The 21,483-nt window shown below is 45.9% G+C and overlaps 1 protein-coding gene across 2 annotated transcripts in view; it reads left to right on the top strand.

Annotated features, from left to right (window-relative positions):
* Window positions 1–14,185, top strand: part of ITGB5 (integrin subunit beta 5) — a 221,215-nt gene extending 207,030 nt beyond the window's left edge. The window contains exons 12-15 of one of the 2 annotated variants that reach the window (XM_060198255.1): window positions 9,274–9,377; window positions 9,612–9,731; window positions 11,851–12,017; window positions 13,531–14,185. In XM_060198255.1, the coding sequence (XP_060054238.1) occupies window positions 9,274–9,377; window positions 9,612–9,731; window positions 11,851–12,017; window positions 13,531–13,626 (487 nt within the window). In that variant the 3' untranslated portion in view covers window positions 13,627–14,185. The remainder of the gene's footprint in view (window positions 1–9,273; window positions 9,378–9,611; window positions 9,732–11,850; window positions 12,018–13,530) is intronic. The other variant, XM_060198257.1, reaches the window with a different exon arrangement.
* Window positions 14,186–21,483: the final 7,298 nt, after the last annotated feature.

A 21,483-nucleotide genomic window follows, 5' to 3' on the forward strand; every position in this document is an offset into this window, starting at 1 on the left:
CCTAGACCACTGTTCAGTTCTGATATAAGGTGGTGCTGGGGACTGAGCCTGTGGCCTCTGGGACCTGAGGCATGAAAATTAGTGCTCTAATAGATTAAGCTCTAAAGAGAACTATAAGTCACATGATGTATTAGACACTAGTCCAGCCCAAACTTCTACATGACTTCTCAGGAGATAACACAGAAAAAAAAAAAATCTACAGAGACTACTTTAAAACTGAAATATAAGACTGTGTAGCAACTAGATTATGAAGATTGCCACAGAATAACCAGAAACAGCCACATTTGCTCTCTTACGGATTAAAGAATGAAGCATTGTTAAGTAGAAGTGACTGATGGCGTTACAGAAAGAAGAGTAGTTGCTTGCTTCTGAAAAGACTAGTTAACCAAGAGGCCAAGGCTAGTGTAAGAAAAAGTCCTTTATCATGTTGCCAGCAGAACTTGAAAAGATAGCAAACTTGGGCCTCAAAAACTATCATGTGGCCCAGGACATGGTGCAGTGGATTAAGCATTGGGCCCTCAAACATAAGGCCTAGAGTTTGATGCCTGGCATTGTATAGGCCAAAGTGATACTCTGGTTCTCTCATTTCCTCCTCCTCTCTCATAAATAAATTTTTAAAAATCTTTAAAAATTAATATTTTAAGCAGTTAGCAGGATTTTTTCTAAAGAGTTATTTGTTAGAAAGACAGAACCACTTTAGCACATGGATGCTGGGGATAGAACTCACGATTTTATGCTTGATAATACAGCTCTGTGGTCCAGGAGGTGGCACAGTGGATAAAGCAGTGGACTCTCAAGCATGAAGTCCTGAGTTCAGTCCCTGGCAGCACATATACCAGAGTGATATCTGGCTCTTTCTTTCTCCTCCTATGTTTCTCATTAATAAATAAATAAAATCTTTAAAAAAAAATTCTAGCACTTTACTGTACTTTCCCAAGCCTTGTGAGCAGGATATTATTATTATTAATTATTATTATTTTGCTAGAACAGAGAAATTGAGAGGTGAAGTAGAGAATGAGAAAGATACCTGTTGTACTGCTTCAACTCATGAAGCTTCCTTCCTGCAGGTGGGAGACTAGGGAGGCTTGAACCTTGGTCCTTGCACACTCTAATGTGTGTATTCAACCTGCCACACTAGCTCCCAGCCACTAAGCAGGGAGACTGGGACTGGGGAGAAGTTAATTGCAGGTATAAACTCTCCCCCCCCCCCAAAAAAAAAAAAGCCTCCATACATTCTTGAAATAAGATTCTGTTAGACAAAGGATGCTGAGAAGTCACAGTTTCCTTGTAGGAGCTCCTGCTGTGCTGTGGTTCACAGGACCACAAGGTTAGACTGACCCACAGCATATTTGTTAGTTTTCTCAGAGTCAGCTCCTGGAATCCTGTTCTATATGGGGAAGCAAAACGGGGCTTGTAATGTGCACTAGCACAAATGCAAAAAGCGACTTGAGTCAGTTCCCCTATAACCCAAAATACTGAAGTAGTCTGTTCTCATGACACTGGTTCTTGCTCAGATAAAAACCAAAATCATACCTGGAAATACAGATATTTGTAATTCCAAACCATTCTTCAGGCCCTGTCATCCCTGAAAAGCACAGGAAATTGTCTGAAACACTATCTTTGTACTGCTAATTCCATGGGAATTTTGTAAGAATAAAAAATAAAAATAAAGCAGAAGGGAAAAATAGACAACTATTCCTAGTCAAATCTAGAAAAGACCAGATAATTGAATTAGATGAAATTAAACTGGTTCTGGTGTGAAAAGTGAACCTTTTCAGAGTTTCTAGCATGACTTTGTGCATTTCCAAAGGGACAATACAGAAATTTTCTTTTTCCAAATGAATTTGACCTCCTCCCTACAATCATCTCCCCAGAACACCCCTTTGGGAATTGCTGTTTCAAACAAAACATCATCAGATGCCATGTTGGTGAGGAAGGCACCTGACCTAGATCAGGCACACCAGACTCAAGGCCTTTGGAATATTCTGCTCTGTTTAAACAGATAGTGGGATGCATCCCAGCACCCAGATGAATGTAGGGATTGTGTGCATGCGGCCTGGGTCTTCCCCAGGTCACGTTCTTCTCCCCTTCACGCCTGGCCAGGGGTGCAAGTGAGAGAGTCTGAAAGAAACCAGAGCTATGCCAGAAGGAGAGCAAGAATGTCCGTCTCTTGTCTGTTAGTTGTGTACGAGAAACAGCTGTGTACAAAGTATTAACAGCATTAGTACAAAGTAGCGGGGAGGGAGGGAGGGAGGCAGGCAGGCAGGCTGGTCTCAGATAATGAGAAACAAACAGCCCCACAGGCATCCTCAGTTCTCTTTGGCAGGAGGGGGAACCCGACTGCACAATTTGCCCTTGGCAGATTGCCCGTACAAACGTCTAGCTCTGGCTGGTAATGAAATGAGTTCATGCTCCCTGAGCTTGTGCTGGCAGCGGCCCAGTTTCTGTGCAGAAGCATTCTGAGTGGCGGAACCCCTGACTGGACAGCCGCCACAAATAATCCAGGCGTGGGTGCAGAAGGCTGGCTTCAGGTCAAGAGACAAGATAGTCTGAGCTAGATTTTACTGTGTTTCTTTGGAGGGGAAACTGAGAAGAAGAGAAGCAGTCATTTGAGAGCCTACTGAGCGTGGAGGAAAAAGAAATTCAAACAGGAACATCTCGGTGCCAGTGAAGTAACTCACTTGGATAGTGCACTGCTTTCCTGTGTGCGAGCCTGGCCACCACCACACCAAAGGAAGCTTCAGTGCTGTAGTCCTTCACTCTCTATTTCTCTGCCTATTGGTGCTGTAGTCCTTCACTCTATTTCTCTATCAGTGCTGTAGTCCTTCACACTATTTCTCTGCCTATCTCTATCTTAAGAAAAACAAAACAAAACAACCCAGAAACCTCTAGAGAAAAAATGTCAGGATCTCTTGAGTCTGCAGTAATCTGAGTTTAGTATTCTAGTTAGCACTAACATTATGCTTGAGGGTAGTGCTCTCCCCCAGCTCCCACCATAGAACCCTTTTTTTTAGGTGTAAGCTCCCAGCCTTTGGGGTGCATGAGGCTCCAGGGGTTGGAGGCCAACCTGGGACAGCACAGGCAATAAAAGTAGAAAAAGTCTTCTTCCTGCCCTGGGAGCAGCAGTGCAACGTTCAGGGCAGTTAAGAGCCTTCTGGACCTTTCTGGCATTTCCAGTATTTGTTCCCTAGAAGATGTGGATTGGTCATTTATGACCTACCAAGCAGCCAAAGGAGCAAGGAGAGTTGAGACCCACTCTCCCTGCTCACTTGGCTCTGGGCCACACTGACCTAGAAAGAAGGAAGGAGGGAGTCGGGCCGTAGCGCAGCGGGTTAAGCGCACATGGCACAAAACTCAGGGCCTGGCATAAGAATCCCGGTTTGAGCCCCCGGCTCCCCACCTGCAAGGGAGTTGCTTCACAGGCAGTGAAGCTGGTCTGCAGGTGTCTTTCTTTCCCCCTCTCTGTTTTCCCCTCCTCTCTCCATTTCTCTCTGTCCTATCCAACAACATCATCATCATCATATAACAGTAAAACAACAAGGGCAACAAAAGGGAATAAATAAATAAATATTTAAAAAGAAAGAAAGAAAGAAAGAAGGAGAGGGAGAGAGAGAGTACTTTTAAATTAAATAAATGAGGAGGCCAGGCCGTAGCACAGTGGGATAAGTGCACATGGTTTGAAGTACAAGGACCGGTGCAGGGATCCTCATTTGAGCCCTCGGCTCCCCACCTGCAGGGGGGTTGCTTCACGGGTAGTGAAGCAGGTCTGCAGGTGTCTGTCTTTCCCTCCCTTCTCTTATCTTCCCCATCTCTTTCCATTTCTCTCTGTTCTATCCAACAAGGGCAATGGCAAGGGCAACAAAATGTGAAAAATGGCCTTCAGGAGCAGTAGATTCATAGTTCAGGCAATGACCCTGGAGGCAAAAATAAATAAATAAATAAAATGAATGTATTTATTGTCACCAGGGTTTGTTTGTTTTTATTATCACTGTTGAGGCTTGGTGCCTACATGATGAATCCACTGCTCCCAGCAGCCATTTTTTTTCCTTCTCCTTTTTTTCCTCTTATATCTGATAGGACAGAGAGAAATTGAGAGGGAAGAGGGAGTAAAGAGGGAGAGAGAAAGAGAAACACCTGTAACAGTGCTTCACTACTTGTGAAGCAGGGGGGACATGGGGCTTGAACCCAGGTCCTTGTGCAGGGTAATGTGTGTTCAACCTGGTGCACTACCACCCAGCCTCCTGCTTTTTTTTTTTTTTTTTTTTACTTTTATAACTTAAAAGCAAAACACCTTCTGTAGTGACTTACAGCTGGCTGCTTCCCCAATGCCACCTCACCCCACCCTATCCCCCTCAGCTTTCAGAGCAGCCAGTCTCCACGTTGTGGAAACAAACACGCCCTTCACTTTGGATGAGGTCAGCTCAGCTTCAGCTGATTTCTGTTAGCAGGCACTCTGGGTGCATCCTTTCTCAGCAGCATGTTTTTTTGAAAGGCCAGGGTTATTCTCATCCACAAAAGGGCAGCACACTCTCTGCCAGAAAGGGGACACACAGGTTGGACTTATGTGTGCACAGGGAGCATAAGGGAGTGCTCCCCTGGCAGTGCTCCTGTGGTTTAATGGTAACAGGAGATGCCGTTGCAAGCATGGGTTAAACCTTTTGCAAGCATGGGTTAAACCTTCACTGCTCCTGGCTTGGGACTGGGTCTCCATGAGGCTGTAGAGAGGCAAGAATGGCAAGAGCTGCAGTCCACTTCCCTTACACAAGCCACATCTCAGCAGCCTCCCTTCTGGGGCTTCAGCCTCAGAGAAAATGCAAACATTACCAGCTTCTTTGTAAATTGCAGAATATTTCCCTGAAGTCACTCCCAGGAAGCCACTCCCAGGAGAATAGGATTTTTGTGGCCAATTCTGGAGTCATTGCATTCTTGAGCATAATAGAATCCTACTTATCCAGACCAGAAAATCAGCTCTCTGGGTAAGGTGCTTGCTTTACCATGTGTGTAGCCCAGGTTAAAACCCCAACACCACATGGGAGTGCCATGGCAACAGGGGAAGCTCTGATGCTGTGGTGTCTGTTGCTCTTGCTCTGATTCTATCTGAATGAAAGACATGGCCCAGGAATAGTCAAATCTCACATGCATGAGGCCCTGGATGGTGGAGTGCTTTACTCATGTTTTCTTTATCCCTACCCATTCCTTAGTAGTGTTCAGAAAGCAGAAATTGGCGGGGGGGGTTGTCTGAGAGGTGGGACACTATGATTCTAGACCAACTTGGTTGTGGCCTCACTTTTCTTTTAAAATTTATCCATTTATTTATTTGTTGTATGGGTGGAGTAGGGGCACAATATCAGAGAATCTGATCTGGCACATGTAATGCTGGGGATCAAATTTGGGACTTCATGCTTGAGATCCCAGTGTTTATTCACTGTATTCCTAAGCACCCCCCCTTTTTTTTTCACTGAAAATAAGGAGAAATCAATGAAAGATCCTCTTAGCTCCCTTCTACTGTGGACCTTCCAGTCTGCTTTCCACTCTGGAAGTGTAGTGACTGGTCTCTTCTTCCTTAAGAATTGGCATATGGGGGCCAGGTAGTGGCACACCTGGTTGAGTGCACATGTTACCATGCAGAAGGATCTGTATTTGAGCCCCTGGCCCCCTCCTATAGAGGGAAAGCTTTGCAAGTAGTAAAGCAGTGCTGCAGGTGTCTCTCTGTCTCTTTTCCTCTCTATCATTCCCTTCCCTTTTGATTTCTGGCTGTCTCAACCCAATAAAACAATACAAAACAATTAAAAAAGAAAGATTAAAGAAAGAATTGGAATAGTGGGGCGGGTAGTGAAGGTGGTGGTGCAGGCTGGCAGGATAGCTCACCTGGATACTGTGTTGTTGTACTGTGCCTTCAACCCAGGTTCAATCCTGGTCTCCACCACACTGAAGTAAGCTTTGGTGCTATTTTCTCTCTCTCTTTCTCTTTCCCCCCTCTTCTCTCCCTTCCCCTCTCCCCCTCCCCTCCCTTTTGCTTTTGCCCCGCTTCCCCTCTGCCCCTTTTCCTCTCTATTCTTCTCTCTCTTTGTGCCCCCCCCCCCAAGCCAACCACAGTGGTGGAGCCCTTGTAATGGCAGAAACAAACAGGATGGTACTACATTAGGTTCTTTTTTTTAAAATCTTTTTTTTATTTGCTACAACAGAAATTGAGAGGGAGGGGGAGATAGGGATAGAGAGGCAAATAATGCCTATAGCACTACTTCACTACTCGTGAAGCTTTCCGCCTGCAGGTAGGAACTGGGGTCTTGAACCTGAGTCCTTATGCGTGGTAATACATGCACTTAACCAGTTGTACTACCACCCGGCTCCATGATACATTAGGTTCTACATCCCTCTATATTTTTAACAGAGGCTTCTCTACATACACAGCTCCTCTGTTTCTGGAGGCCTGTGGGGTTCAGGAAAGATGCCCCCTGGGTGGCAGGGGCTGAGGCTTCATGTCCCCACCCTACATCTGGGACTGGGGCTCAGTTGCAGGGAACAGGAGCCCTCCCAGCAGTCCTAACCCAGCTGCCTGAGAAAATCCCTGTGTCTGGGGTTTTCTCTCTCCCTCCCAGCAGGCCACCAAGCACCAGCACCCTAAAGTCCCTGCCAACAGCTGGGTTATTTTGTCCCAGAGCACTCCCCCCAATTGGGTCTAAGTTGGAGGATCCTGATGATGCTCCCCCATCTACAGTTTCCCCCACAGGGGGCTTTCTGCCTTCTACCACAAGCTTTGCAGTGCTATTATTGCAATACATTGTGTCCAGTCCACATTTCACTTTGTATCCTTCCCTCCCTGTTTCTATATATTAAGCCCCACTTATAAGTGAGATCATTCAGTATTTGTCCTATTCCTTTTGGCTTATCTCACTTAACATGATGTCTTCAAAAGTTCCATCCATGATGACACAAAGGAGATGCTTGATGCAAGCTTGGCTTCTTGACTCCAAGTCCTCAGGAGCTTTGTGCCACGTGCTCTTAACCACTGCGCTGCTGCCCGACTCCCGAGCCTTAGTCTTCTTGATGGAACTAAAGATGGATGGAGTATGCCTGCAGCTGAGATCTTACTGTGTCCATACTAACTCTAGTAGGGCCCTGGGAATGTCCAGCTCCTAAACCAGACTCTCCAAGTTGAAATGTGTATTCCACCACTCCACACAGCTTTACCAGAACCTAAGTCTTCATTTAATATCACCAGTAGGTTTTGGAAAACTTACTTTCTTTTTTCTGTAAGGGTTATTGCTGAGGTTTCGAACTTCCACTGCCACTCCTGGAAAACCTGGCACAATCTTTTTTTTTTTTTTTTTTTTGTCAGAGAGTGAGAGCACAGGAGAGGGACTGAAACAGAAAGAGAAGGCTAGAACTGGAGGAATAGCTCACATGGAGAATGTGCTGCTTGTCATCTGTACAACCTAGGTTCAAACCTGTTTCCCACTACTTTGGAGGAAGCTTTAGTGCTATGGTCTCTTTATATATTGTCTGCATAACCATTATACTATATCCCCTGCCCCATGGTCTCTTTCTATCGATAGTGAAAGAGAGAGAAAAAAGGGGAAAACCACAGCATTGCTACACAATTCACGAAGCTTGCCTATACAAATGTTCCCATATGGTGGCCAGGAGCTTGAACCCGGGTCCTCACACATGGTGGAGTAAGTTTTATTCATTGAGCCATCTCCTGGCCCTGAAACTGCTTCTTAGGTGAAAGGACTATAAAAAAAAGCAGGTACTTGAATAACATCATTTCACTCAGCCAACATCAAAGACTTTTTTAAATATTATAATGAAATGGACTTTGAAGGAAGCAGTGTCACTGACCCACCTGTCTAAGTTCTCCCTGTCTGAGCATAACTTTTTATGGGAAAACATGAGCCCATATGGTGAAATTTCTTGTACATTCTCAGACTCCAATAGTGCCTACTCAATATTACTCCACAGCAAGTTCTCCTTAAAGACTGTAAGGAGACCTGGGAACTTGGGGGGAAGACACCCAGGTGGGCTCTCTGGGAGGGAGAGGGGCCACAGTTATCAGCCCTTGGTGCCTCAATGTTCAGGTTGGGGGGTGGTTCCAGTCTAGATGCTTGGGTACTGCAGATGTTGCTCGGTTTGCCTGTTTGTCCCAAAACCCTCCCTTGGAAGTTTGTGTGGGAGATCTGGGAATGGGGTGAGAAGAGCATCTTACATGGGTCCTAAGAGTATGAGGACCTCCACAGGACTGGAAGCTGACTGTGAACATGACAAAGCAGGTACCCCCACACCCTGGAACAGGTTATTTTTATTTTTGTTCATCACTGAGACTTCACTTCAGGTTGACTTTTCCAGATAGAAGCAGAGACACACAAACAGCGAAAGATACCACAGCACTGGAATTAAATTAAAAAATTTATTTGTGAGAGAGGAGGAGGGAGATAACCAGAGCATCACTCTGACATCTGCAATGCCAGGGATCAGACTCAGGACTTCATGCTTTCAGGTCCAATGATTTAGCCACTGTACCACTTCGCAGGCCACAAGGGAGTAATTTAATTTTTTTATGATTTATTTATTATATATGAGAGTTTAAAAGAGGGAGAAATGTCAGAGGAGCACTGTCATACATGCGATATTAGGTTCAAACCAGGAACTTCAGGCATGAGTCATAACCCTAACCCTTTTTAAACTTTTTTTTTTTTTTTTTTACCAGAGCACTGCTCAGCTCTGGTTTATAGTGATGTGGGGAATTGAACCTGGGACGAGGGAGCCTCAGGCATGAGAGTCTCTTTGCATAATCATTATGCTATCTCCTCCACCCCTTTTTAAACATTCTTTATTAATTAATTGGGACAGAGGAGAGAACCAGAGCATTACTCTTGTCACATTTGATCCTACAGATCAAGCTCAGGACCTCATGTTTGAGAGGCCAGCACTTTATCCACTTCACCACCTCCCAGGCCTTACTTGGAAACAGGGTCTTTATTGTTGTTTTTCTTGCTCAGAAACTACTTGCTTGAAACAGACTTCTCAATTGGAGTTTGATGCACCAGAGCACAGATGGATTTGGTTTCTGATATTGGGATTCAAAAAGTCCCTGCTTGACAAGGACCAGATGTGCCTCTAAACACAGCCGCCTGTCTCCACACACACTTGGGCTTCCCCAGCAGCAAGAAAAGCCCAGCCTATACACCCCTTTAGCCACACCCTGACCACAGGCTGGAGGCTACTTTGTGCCCCAAGGTGTCTAACACCCACATCACTTGCCTTTTCCCAAAGAGACTGTGTGGAGTGCCTATTGCTTCACTCGAAGAACCCAGCTGACAACCAGACCTGCCAGAGCCTGTGCAAGGATGAGGTGGTGACCTGGGTGGATGCTGTGGGTGAGTAGTAACCCAGACTTGGTGGACACTGGAATAATGGCCTCTGTGTGAGACTGTCCTCTGGCCTGTTAGAACTCATGTCCCCACAGCAATGTAAACGTAGTTCCTGGGCCTGCACTCTGAATGTGGGAAACCTTTCTGCACTGTCTTTGAAATGCCCAATCCCTCACTTCATCAGTAGGTCTGGGTGGCAGGGATGGGTACTCAGAACACTTTTGCTTGGTTTCCTTCCAGCGAAAGATGAGCAGGAGGCAATGCTGTGCTTCTACAAGACGGCCAAGGACTGCGTCATGCTGTTCACCTACTCAGAGCTCCCCAGCGGGAAATCCAACCTGACAGTCCTCAGGAAGCCAGGTGGGTGGGACTGATACCTTGGCTTTAATTTTTATTTATTTTTATTTTTTATTGAGGGAGTTAATGGTTTAATAGTGTTGTCACTGACACATGGGTACAGCTTCATTATGCACCAGGACCCCAAAGTGATCTTACTCCCCCACAGAGTCCTTTGCTTTGATGCAATACACTATGCCCAGTCCACATTTCACTTTGTGTCCTTCCCTCTGTTTCTATATTAAGTATAAGTGAGGTCATTCAGTATTTGTCCTTTCCTTTTGGCTTATCTCACTTAACAGGGCGTCTTCAAGTTCCATCCATAATGACACAAAAGAGATAACATCATTTTTCACAGCTAAGTAGTAGCCCATGATATAGCTTTTTAGCCACCCATTTGTCGTTGGACATCTGAGTTGCTTCCAGGTTTCCAGGTTTTGACTGACACCTTGGCTTTGATGCTTATCCCAGGTCCCTTCCCCTTCATCCTTCCCACACTCCACAGAGGAGAGGTTATGTTGGATGTCTTGTCAAGAACAAGCTGCAACAGGCTGCCCCATCAGACTGCTAGAGCTTAGAAGAAAGGTGGTTGGGGGGGGGGGGGGGTCGGTAGTGCAGCGGGTTAAGCGCACACACGATGTGAAGTGCAAGGACCGGCATAAGGATCCCAGTTTGAGCCCCCAGCTCCCCACCTGCAGGGGAGTCGCTTCACAAGCGGTGAAGCAGGTCTGCAGGTGTCTATCTTTCTCTCCCCCTCTCTGTCTTCCCTCCTCTCTCCATTTCTCTTTGTCCTATCCAACAACGACATCAATGACAAGAATAATAATAACCACAATGATAGAACAACAAGTGCAACAAAAGGGGAAAAAATAGCCTACAGGAGCAGTGAATTCACCCCAGCAATAACCCTGGAGGCAAAAGAAGAAGAAGGAAGAGGAGTAGGAGGAGGAAGGAAAAAGGAGGAGGAGGAGGGGGGAGGAAGAGGAGGAGGAGAAGAAAGAAGAAGAAGAAGAAAGAAGAAAAAGAAGAAAGAAGAAGAAGAAGAAAGAAGAAGAAGAAGAAAGAAAGGTGGTTGTAAGCCTGGGACCCACTGCTGGAGCAGAGAGGCCTGGGAGAAAAGTTAGTTGGAGTCGGAATTATGAGAGAATGGGCCCACCCTGCTGGGGCAGGGTAAAAGCAGGGAGCACTCCCAGCCTTCTGGATGCTATGCTGAATAGCTGTGGACTCTAGGGTGGACAGCCAGGGCCAGGACAGGAGGACCAGCATAGCATCAGGGAACCTGTGGGTGCACTCTGCAGGCCAGCTGCTGTGCTTCCCCAGTGGAGTCCAAGGATAGATGGACTGCAGGCCCATATTCCAGCATGTATATTGCTCAGCTCCCTGGGCCTGGAGGGGGCAGGCTGAAACCCAGACATGGAGGGTGCTGCCTCCTGCTTTGAGCCCAGGGCCCCACGACCATGACTGAGGTTCCCAGACAGACCCCTTTTCTCCGTTGGAAGAGTTCAGATAGCAAGGAAGTCTTCCTCCTCATCTCATTGCACTGCAAGCTATTTGTCCAAACTAGGTCAGAGCACATAATACACCAGGGCAGAGGGTTGCCAGGAGAAGCCTGTGAGAGTGCAGCTTATCCCCAGCACTGTCTCTGTGGAGCTCTGAGAGGAAGCACATTTCTCCAGAGGGCTCTGCATTGAAGGCTGCAGATGCTGGTGAGCCGGAAGCCTTGAAGCCTCTCTCCCCCCCACCCCCACCATGAATCCTGGTCACCTAGACTCAGATGGGACCAGGCAGGGGTGAGGCATCTCAAGTTGTGAAGCTGCAACAGCATGCACACGGTGCACTCAGAGGCCTCAATGTTCTCACTTGGACTCTGCTGGAGCCTTGTTTTGGGGTACTGGGCCAGTCACTGTTTCTTTGACTCTCAGAACAGATAGGGAGGTGTCTGGGAGAGGCAGACCTGGGCTGGAGGGCAGGGAAGATGCAGTGATGATGTCACATGGAGGGTTGCTGAGGGTGCAGTGATGCTGAGAGGTGGGTGCCTTGTTGCTGTGGGGTATAGTTTTGCTGTGGCGATGCTGTGGGGTACAGGGATGTTATAGGGTTCCATGCTATAAGATGCAGTGATGCTGTGACTGGTCCCTTCCAGAGTGTGGGATGGCCCCCAACGCCATGACTATCCTCCTGGCTGTGGTTGGCAGCATCCTCGGGATCGGGATCGTTCTCCTGGCCATCTGGAAGCTCCTAGTCACCATCCATGATCGCAGGGAGTTCGCCAAGTTCCAGAGTGAGCGGTCCAGGGCCCGTTATGAAATGGTAAACCAGTGTGTCTGGAATGGAAAAGGACACCAGGCTTAGAGGTCGGCTTACTTAAGCCCTAAAGGCCTGCTAGCATCTTGGGCCTTCAGAGCAAGGAAACAGAGTCTGGAAGGTGGAGTGTGTGCCCTTCTGGGCAGCCTTGGGCATCAAGAGAAGCAAGGCCTACGGCCATGCTGGACTCTGCCCAGAGCCCCACACTGGAGCCTGGCCAGGAGACTCATGGTCTTAGCAAGAAAAGTCTGGGGACCTTATCAGACCCTGAAAAGGACCTGAGGTTCTTTTTGTTAGTGTTGTTAAAAAATGATGTATTCATTAGAGAAAACCAGAGCACCACTAGTATTTGCTGTGCCTAGGGTTAAACTCATGACCAGTGCAAGTCTGAGTACTACTGGCTGCAGGGCTTGAGGTTCTTATGATCAGTTATGGCATCTGTACAAGGGAGCCTCAGCTCCCCAAGCCACATGAATGTCACTAAGCTCCAGAGTTAGTTTCTGTTAAAAACCTGGAGGACCAGCAAAGTAGTTCACTTGGATAGTATGCTGCATTGTCATGTGAGAGACCCCACCATATTCAAGGAGGCGTTGGACCCTTTCTCTCTCTCTCTCTTTCTCTTGCTATGAAGACAAACAAATAAATAGGGGCAAGAGTAGATAACATAATGGTTATGCAAAGAGACTCATGCCTGAGGCTCCAAGGTCCAAGGCTCAATTCTTTGCATCACCATAAACCAGAGCTGAGCAGTTCTCTGGATAAAATAATAAAAAGTAAATACATACATACATACATACATACCAGGCAGTGACACACCTGGTTAAGCACACATGCTACCATAAGCAAGGACCTGGGTTCAAATTCCCAGTCCCCACCTACAAGAATCTTTATGAGCAGTGAAGTAGTGCTCAGGAATCTTTATGAGCAGTGAAGTAGTGCTGCAGATATCTTTTTCTCTCTTACTTTCTATCTCCCTTCCTTTCTCAATTTCTCTTTGTCCTTGCAAATGAAAAGAAAAAGGAAGGGAAAAAAGGGCTACTGGGAGTGGTGGATTTATCATGGCACCAAGTTGCAGTGATAACATTGATGGCAATCAGAATAAATACGGAAGGTGGCAAGAGCTCAAGAGGTGCTCAGCCAGGCCCATCTCAGAGATTAAGATGAGGGCTCAGAGAAAAGAAGGAGCTTGGGGGACCCAGCACATGAGAATAAAGCCAGGGAACAGGGATGTTCCCTCCTGTGTACCTGACCTGCCACCTTCCTGAGTGTCTGCCCCCAAAAGAACCTGTAGTGTATGTGTTTTAAGGTTTATTTTACTTGTTACAATTGAGGAGTTTCACATGCAATAAAGACAAGGAGAAAAAGAAGCCAGAGCACACTCTGGTACATGAGGTGCTGGGGATTGAACTGAGTACTTCATGCATACAAGTCCAACACTTTTCCAGCTGAGCCGTGTGTGTGTGTGTCTGCGCATGCACCTAAACATATGAACTAATCTATCTCCCCCCATTTTCTGTAGGCTTCAAACCCTCTGTACAGAAAGCCCATCTCCACACATACTGTGGATTTCTCCTTCAACAAGTTCAACAAGTCCTACAACGGCACAGTGGACTGAGTGCCTTGTCCTCAGAGGACGGGGGCCATGGTGAAGGCAGGGACAGACACTGCGTGGACAGCTGCTCCTCTCCATCATAGCTCCCTAGATAGACAAGCACAGGACCTTTTGGAGTGCCTGGGTAGGCAGCCCACTGTTGGCACTGGGTTGGAAGAGCTGTGCCACCTGGAAAAGGCACAGGGACATTGATGCTGTCAGCTTCCCCTGCCATCTCCAGGAACTGGTGAGACACCAGGCTACCTCCTCTCCAGTCTAACTGGAGGGGAGACCTCTGGAGATGTCAGAGGCCACCAACAACCACGTGGCTTCCTTCATGTTGATTGATTTTACATGAAAAGAGAAGAGCACATGCTGATGATGTAGTTCTGATTCCTGAGAACTGTCTGCCCGGTGTCCACACTTTGCCCTGGGTGTTGGTGATGGGGATTGAGATGCCTGTAAAGGCATCATTTTTTGCCAATGTAAATTTGCCTCACCTGTCCCTGAGTGTTTAGGTACTTCTGTAATGAAAAGTAATGAGATTGGGATCAAAAGTAAAGATTTAAACCAAAAGCTTTCAGTGCTGTCTGTATGTAGCGTGTTTCTTTTTAAAGTGGTCTGGACAGGACCCAGCGGGGCCTTGGCTGTGCCCACCTCCTCTGACGCAGCACAAGCCAGCCCCATTCTCCAGACCCAGGCTCTTCACAGAGTTGTTGCATGGCTCTACTTACAGGTGCTTCTACATCCTCCTACCTTTTCTTTGTTTCCTCCCTTTTTTTTTTTTTTTTTTTTTTAATGTGGTGCCAGGGAAAGAATACTGCTGAGCTGCCTCTCCAATACATTAAAAAAAAAAAAAAATTCTAACTAGAGAAAGAAAGAAAACTTTTTTTTTCTTTTCTGGCTTTGTTTTGTTTTATATGGTGTTGGGGTCTTGTGTATGCATAACTCCAGGCCCAACAGTTTTAATTTTAGATAGAGAAAAGAGGATGAGGGAGAGGCATCACAGCACCACTCCACCACTTGTAATGCTTTCCCCTGGTGCTGTGATGCTCTCATATGGTACTTAGGCTTGAATCTGGGACCTTGTACAAGATTAAGCACATATTTTACCAAGTGAGCCATTTCCTAGCCCCTAATACCTGCTTGTGTGTGTGTGATTTAATAATGATTGTGGGATAATAAGGGGTACAGTTCCCACCACTACAGTCCTGTATCACATGCCCTCCATTGGAAGGTTCCTTATTCTTTATCCCTCTTGGACTATGTATGGGACAAAGATCTTTATGGGGTACAGAAGATAGGAGGTCTGGCTTCTGTAATTGCTTCTCTGCTGGACATGGGTGTTGACAGGTCGATCCATACCTCCAGCCTGTTTCTATCTTTCCCTAGTGAGGTAGGGATCTGGTGAGGTGAGGTTCCAGGACACGTTGGTGAGGTCATCTGCCAAAGGAAGTCAGGTCATCCTCTTAAAAATCTTACTCCCTGGTCATTTGTTGAATATTGGCATTACTTCAAGGTTATTGAGATTTCATTCCAAATCCATAAGTTTTCAGTCTTGAACCAAATTCTCTTGTCACCTGTGGCAAACATGATCAGGTTTTTGCCTTAACTGTGTCCTATGTAATTATGGTGACACAGAAACCTTGTGATTTGATGGAACTGTGAATAATTTTTTTGTGAATAATTTTTAGAATAAAGCCAAATATATATAAGCATATTATATAAATCCATGGTGGCCCGAAGATTTTATAAAATGAGAAAATCATAATTTTTGAGAGAATTTTCAGGTTTCTCTTCTGTGAACTGGAAATACATCATTAACTTATCCAAATCCTCACTTTCTAGAAACCAAGAAATTCTGTAAGGGCACAACATTTTTAAACCACTGCCACTGTATATGGTCTGCTCCTGGCTTCCACCTGATTGTGGAAGTTAGGGTAGGGTTATTTATCCCTGATACCCAAAAACTTGATGGAGCCAGCTGCTCAGTATCCTGCTACCCCCTGCTGGAAGTTGATGGGACCTGCTGTTTTGAGACCAGAAATTCTGATCCTTTCTTTCTTTCCATAGGCAATTAGGCTATGCCCCAACCCTACACTGACATAGATCATAGAAGTTGATGGTTGGGGGAGTCGGGCGGTAGCGCATGTGGCAGAAAGCACAAGGACCGGCAGAAGGATCCCAGTTCGAGCCTCCGGCTCCCCACCTGCAAGGAAGTCACCTCACAGGCGGTAAAGCAGGTTTGCAGGTGTCTTTCTCTCCCCTTCCCTGTCTTCCCCTCCTCTCTCCATTTCTCTCTGTCCTATCCAGCAACGATGACATCAATAATAACTACAACAATAAAAATCAACAAGGGCAACAAAAGGGAATAATTTTTTTTTATTTTTAAAGCTGATGGTTGGCTCAAAGCTCCCTCAAACCAAGTACTTATGATACTACCCTTCCTGTCTGACTGGGTGGTGGAAGGGCAGAGACAAGAGTGGGCCTCACAATGCCAAAGAGCCTTCTGTTATGTGGCCACAGAGACCCATGCAAAGGCAAACCCTGGCAGGGCCTGGAATGTTCCTTTCTGGTACAAATTTGGATGACTTTGTGTGCATTAGTTTATTGAGAGGAAGAGGGGATGTTACCTTTGTCATCAGTCTATTGTTGATTTGAAAGTTTTTTTTTTATTATTTTTATTATTGGATAGAAACAAAGAAATTGAGGTGGGGAGGGAGTTGGGTAGTAACGCAGCAGGTTAAGCGCAGGTGGCGCAAAACATAATGACCAGAGTAAGGATCCCAGTAAGTCCCCAGCTCCCCCCTGGAAGGGAGTCGCTTCACAGGCAGAGAAGCAGGTCTGCAGGTATCTTTCTCTCCCCATCTCTGTTTTCTCCTCCTCTCTCCACTTCTCTCTGTCCTATCTAATAATGGTATAAATAACAATAACTACAACAATAAAAAACAAGGGCAACAAAAGGGAAAATAAATATTAAAAAAAAATTTTAATTGAGCGGGGAGGTGGAGATACAGACAAACACCTGCAGCCCTGCTTCACCATTTGTGAAGCTTTCCCCCTGCAGGTGGAGACCAGAGACTTGAACCTAGGTCCTTGTGCACTGTAATGTGTGTATTTAACCAGATGTGCCACCACCTTGCCCTAATCATTTTTATTAGTAGCTTTCAGTGACTTTTTCTAAAATGTTGGTTAATAAATGTAGGTTTCTAAAATGTAGGTTAATAAAAGGATTTGTGAAGATTTGTAATCACTCATACTAAACAGAGGTATCAGTAATTACTCTTGGCTTTTCTGCTTATCTTATCTCAGCTCTGTTATTAGAGAAAAATTGAGAGGGGAGGAAGAGAGACAGGTGTTATCTGCAGTACTACTTCACAGCTTCTGAAGCTTCCCCCCGGCAGGTGGTGACCAGGGGCTTGAACCTGGGTCCTTGTATATTGACATGTGCACTCAACCAGGTGCACCACCTAGCCCCAGCTTTTTTTTTTTTCTATGCATGTATATGTTCCTTGTAAACAAAACTAAGACCTTAACAAAGGCTCCTTGATTCACTGAGGCTGGCACACAGGCTAAACTAACTCTACAGCCACCTCTGCTAAGGAAGAAGTGTGTTATGTTTTGATTTTTTTTTTTAATTTTTATTTATAAAAAGGAAACACTGACAAAAACCATAGGATAAGAGGGGTACAACTTTTTTTTTTAATGGTTAGCACTGGAGGGTCTCATGAAATGAATTACTCAGAAGTCAATTTCAGGTAATGGCACAGCTCCTCGCTTTCCCAAGGGCTTCTGGCTGGAGCTCCCAGGACAGCTGCTCCCAGCAGCTCTCACTGGTTTAATGGGGACAGAGACACAGTGTTGTGAAAAAAATGTGGGCATAAGTGTTGGCTGGGTGACTGAGGTAAACTGCGCCTCTGCCTGTTTGCTGCTTTGTCCAGTGGGGGAGCACCCCATGTGTTGTGGTAGTTGACATGCCTGCAAATGGTGCACTCTGAAGCCTCTTGTGTTAGAGGCTACTGGTTTCATATGTCTTAGTCAGGGCATGGCTTGCTCAGACCCTCAAGTGAGGATGGAGAGGAGAGTGAGGGGCAGTTGAGCTATGCCCAGAGAGCAGCCTTTCTCCCTGTTCCCTCGCCCCATTCTGAGCTCCTAGCTTTTGAGAGGTATTGGAAAGCTCTGGGGGTGGCCACTACCCTGCTAGTCTTCTCCAACAGCTACCTCTGAGATGGCTGGGAGGCGGGTTGCAGTGAGAATTGGATAGTGCACCTGCTTGCACAACCTTGGTTCAAATCCAACCCTCACCACACTGGAGGAAACTTTCATGCTGTGGGTTTGTTTTTTTTTTTAAACAAGAGCACTCTTCAGCTGTCTGGCTTATGGTGGTGTGGGGGATTGAACTTGGGACTTTGGAGCCTCAGGCAAGTGCATAACCACTGTCTCCATCTGGTGCTGTAGTATCTTTTCCTCTTAAGATAGTTATTTTAGGGAGTTAGGCAGTAGCGCAGCAGGTACTGCAAAGTGCAAAGAGCAGCGTAAGTATCCTGGCTCCCCACCTGCAGGGGAGGCACTTCACAAGTGGTGAAGCAGGTCTGCAGGTGTCTTTCTCTCCCCGTTTTCCCCTCCTCTCTCCATTTCTATGTCCTATCCAAGAACAATAAAACAACAAGGGTAGCAAAAGGGAATAAATAAATAAGTTATTTTAGGGGCTGGGCAGTGGCACACCTGGTTAAACACACAGGTTACAGTGCACAAGGACCTAGGTTCGAGCACCCAGTTCGCACCTCACAAGTGGTGAAGCAGGGCTGCAGGTGTCTCTCAATCTCTCCCTTTCCTCTTGATTTCTGGCTGTCTCTACCCAATAAATGAAGATTAAAAAAAGTTATTTATTGGATAGAGAAAAATTGAGAGGGAGAGACAGACAACTGCAGTACTGCTTGTGAAGTTTGCCCCTGCAGGTGGGCAGGAGGGACTCAAACCCAGGTCCTTGTGCATGGTAATGTGTGTGCTCAAACAGGTGTACTACCACCCAGCTCCATTCTCTTTTTAGATGAAAATGTTGGCCTCGAGTGAAGCCATAACAACAAAACAAGAAAAAGTATTTTTAGTACATTTGGGTAGGAGAAAAAAAGCTTGTATTAAAAAAAAACATAATTGTGTGTATTAAAAAAACATAATTGTGTGTATATATTTAGAGTCCAGATTCTCTCTTTAAGTAGCTAAGTGATGGCAGAAAGCAGAGGTAGTAGCAGGTGGTAGTCTGTCTTAATAGACGGTCTCTTCAGGTTTGTCCACATACAGGGCAGGACAACAGGCAAAAGCTGCATTGCCATCTGGTGGGACACCATTATACTCAGCAGATCACCTGTGCTCAGTGTCTTCACGGGGCTCAGAGACTCCTCAGACTTCAAGGCTGCTCTTCAGCTCATGCATGCCCCTGCAGGGAGTGTGATTTCTCAAGTCACACCACTCGGAGCTGCAGGGATCCAGGCTGTGGCAGACCCTGCCTCAGAGAATCCACATGTGGGGGTAAGAAAGCTGAATGTCCCTTTCCTGAGCCCCAGGCTCCCCTGAAATCAGTGCCTGCTCTCCTCCTCCACTCTCTGGAGCCCTGCTCCTCAGTTCAGGTGAGAGAGAGACTCCCCTTCAATCCCTACCCCCATGCCAGAGAGAGACATTCTTTTAAACCAGTCTCCAGGTAAAAACCATTAACTAGAAAAGTTATAAATGACTCAAAATCAAATTATTTTTCTTCCTGAGCGTCTTTCCATTTTTCTGAGGAGGAAAAGCCAGATATGGGCTTAGAAAAGTCATGGAGACACAACCTAATCAATGCAACAAGTGCCACCTCAGCATGCTTCACCTCAGACTGTGTCAAGAGACTGCAGGTGTGGAATGACAACCCTTCAGCTTCATTACTAGGGTGAGACCATTCCTTTCATAGTATACTCTAATTCCACTCCAGGTGGTTCACTTCCTAACAAAGTCCCAAAACCTAAATATAGACCAGGTCCCCTGAGATAGAGCATATGTTCACACGTATCCATAAACTAGGGCAAAATATATACCTGAAAGCAAAAGTATACAATAGCCTGTAGTGAGTACCCCCCCACCCCAACACTTCATCTGCACTTTTCCAGCCTTTAGGTTTATAATGGTTCAACAATTTGTTTGGCTTTGTATGTTAACTCTCTTTTCAGCCACCAGGTTCCAGATGCCAGCAGGTTGCTGACCAGACTTCCCTGGACAGACGACCCCACCAGTGTGTCCTGGAGCTCTGCTTCCACAGAGACCCACCCTACTAGGGAAAGAGAGAGGCAGGCTGGGAGTATGGATTAACCAGTCAACGCCCATGTTCAGCGGGGAAGCAATTACAGAAGCCAGACCTCCACCTTCTGCAACCCACAATGACCTTGGGCCCATACTCCCAGAGGGATAAAGAATAGGAACGCTATCAGGGGAGGGGATGGGATATAGAGATCTGGTGGTGGGAATTGTGTGGAGTTGTACCCCTCCTATTCTACGGTTTTGTTAATGTCTCCTTTTTAAAATAAATAAATTTTAAAAAAAGAAAAGTTCATGGAGAAAACAAAGGGACTGCTGGGAGAAGGGGCACTACGTAAGTCACAAAAGCCCAGAGTATTTTTTCATCAGAGCACCACTCAGCTGTGGCATATGGTAGTGTGAAGAATTGAACCTGTGACCTTGGAACCTCAGGCTGGAAAGTCTTTTTGCAAAACTATTATGCTGTCTCCCAGACCCCCAGGGTCCCTGATTTAACTTATACCAGCCTGACTGCAGTAGAGAGCTGGTCCAGGGTTCCTTTCCTCCAGCACTGAAAGTTGGTTTAGGGAAGAGCTTGGGGGAGTGTTCTCCACACTATTAGACATATAGGGCCGGCATGAGAACTTAGCGGGGAAGGTGCCTGCCTTGCCATTTTTAAATAGAATGTTGAAAATGGGGCCTCTTAAAAAAAAAAAAAAAAAAACAGCCAGCAAAGCTGGTTTTCCTGAGTGATAGCTAATCACTGTTAAGGAGAACTGGGCAGAGGGTGGCTGCTAACTCTTCACATTCAAGTCTCAACATGGCAGAGAGCCAGTTGATCCAAAGTTAGTTCCACAAGGGTTTCTGAGAGGGACAGGCTTAATGAAAGGGACAGTCACCATAATGAAATGGCAAGTACCCTTTGAGAACTGGTGGTCTCAGGGCTCAGAACCAGCACATTGCTCTACCAGATAAGTTATCTCCTGGTCCCTAAACTGTTGCATTTTTTTTTAGGTCATAGAGAGGCAGTCTTTTCTCTCTCTCTCTCTCTCTCATAATTTTTTTCTTTTTATTTTTACCAGAGCACTGATCAGCTTTGGTTTATAGTGGGGCAGGGGATTGAACCTGGGACTTTGAAGCCTCAGGCATGAAAGTCTTTTTGCATAACTATTATACTGTCTCCCCACCTACAGACAGGCTGTCTTATGTCAGATGTCCACTATCTTTGTTTCTGTCATATGGCCTCTGCATTTGGGTTTCTGTCTCCATGGCTGCATGTGCTAATGGTATTGGGACCTACAGATCAGAGCTCTGGCAAACATCTAACTAGTGAGCAATCCATCACTCTGCAGCAAACACCCTAGGATGACAAGTGATCCTAAAACTGTTGCATTTTAAGTTGTAGAGGAAGTTATACTTTGATACGAAGTCATTCAATATTTTAAGATTTGTTTTCATTAATTACATGAGGGTTATACATAAGGTTTACCAGGGATTTAACCAGGAACCTCAGGCATGAGAGTCTGCTGCTCTACTGGGAGTGGGGTTTGTTAACTTTAATATTTGCTAAAGACTATAATTACTCTAGGTGTCATACCAACAGAGTCCGTAGAAGAA

This window comes from Erinaceus europaeus, chromosome 9, assembly GCF_950295315.1.
Source record: "Erinaceus europaeus chromosome 9, mEriEur2.1, whole genome shotgun sequence".
NCBI lineage: Eukaryota > Metazoa > Chordata > Mammalia > Eulipotyphla > Erinaceidae > Erinaceus > Erinaceus europaeus.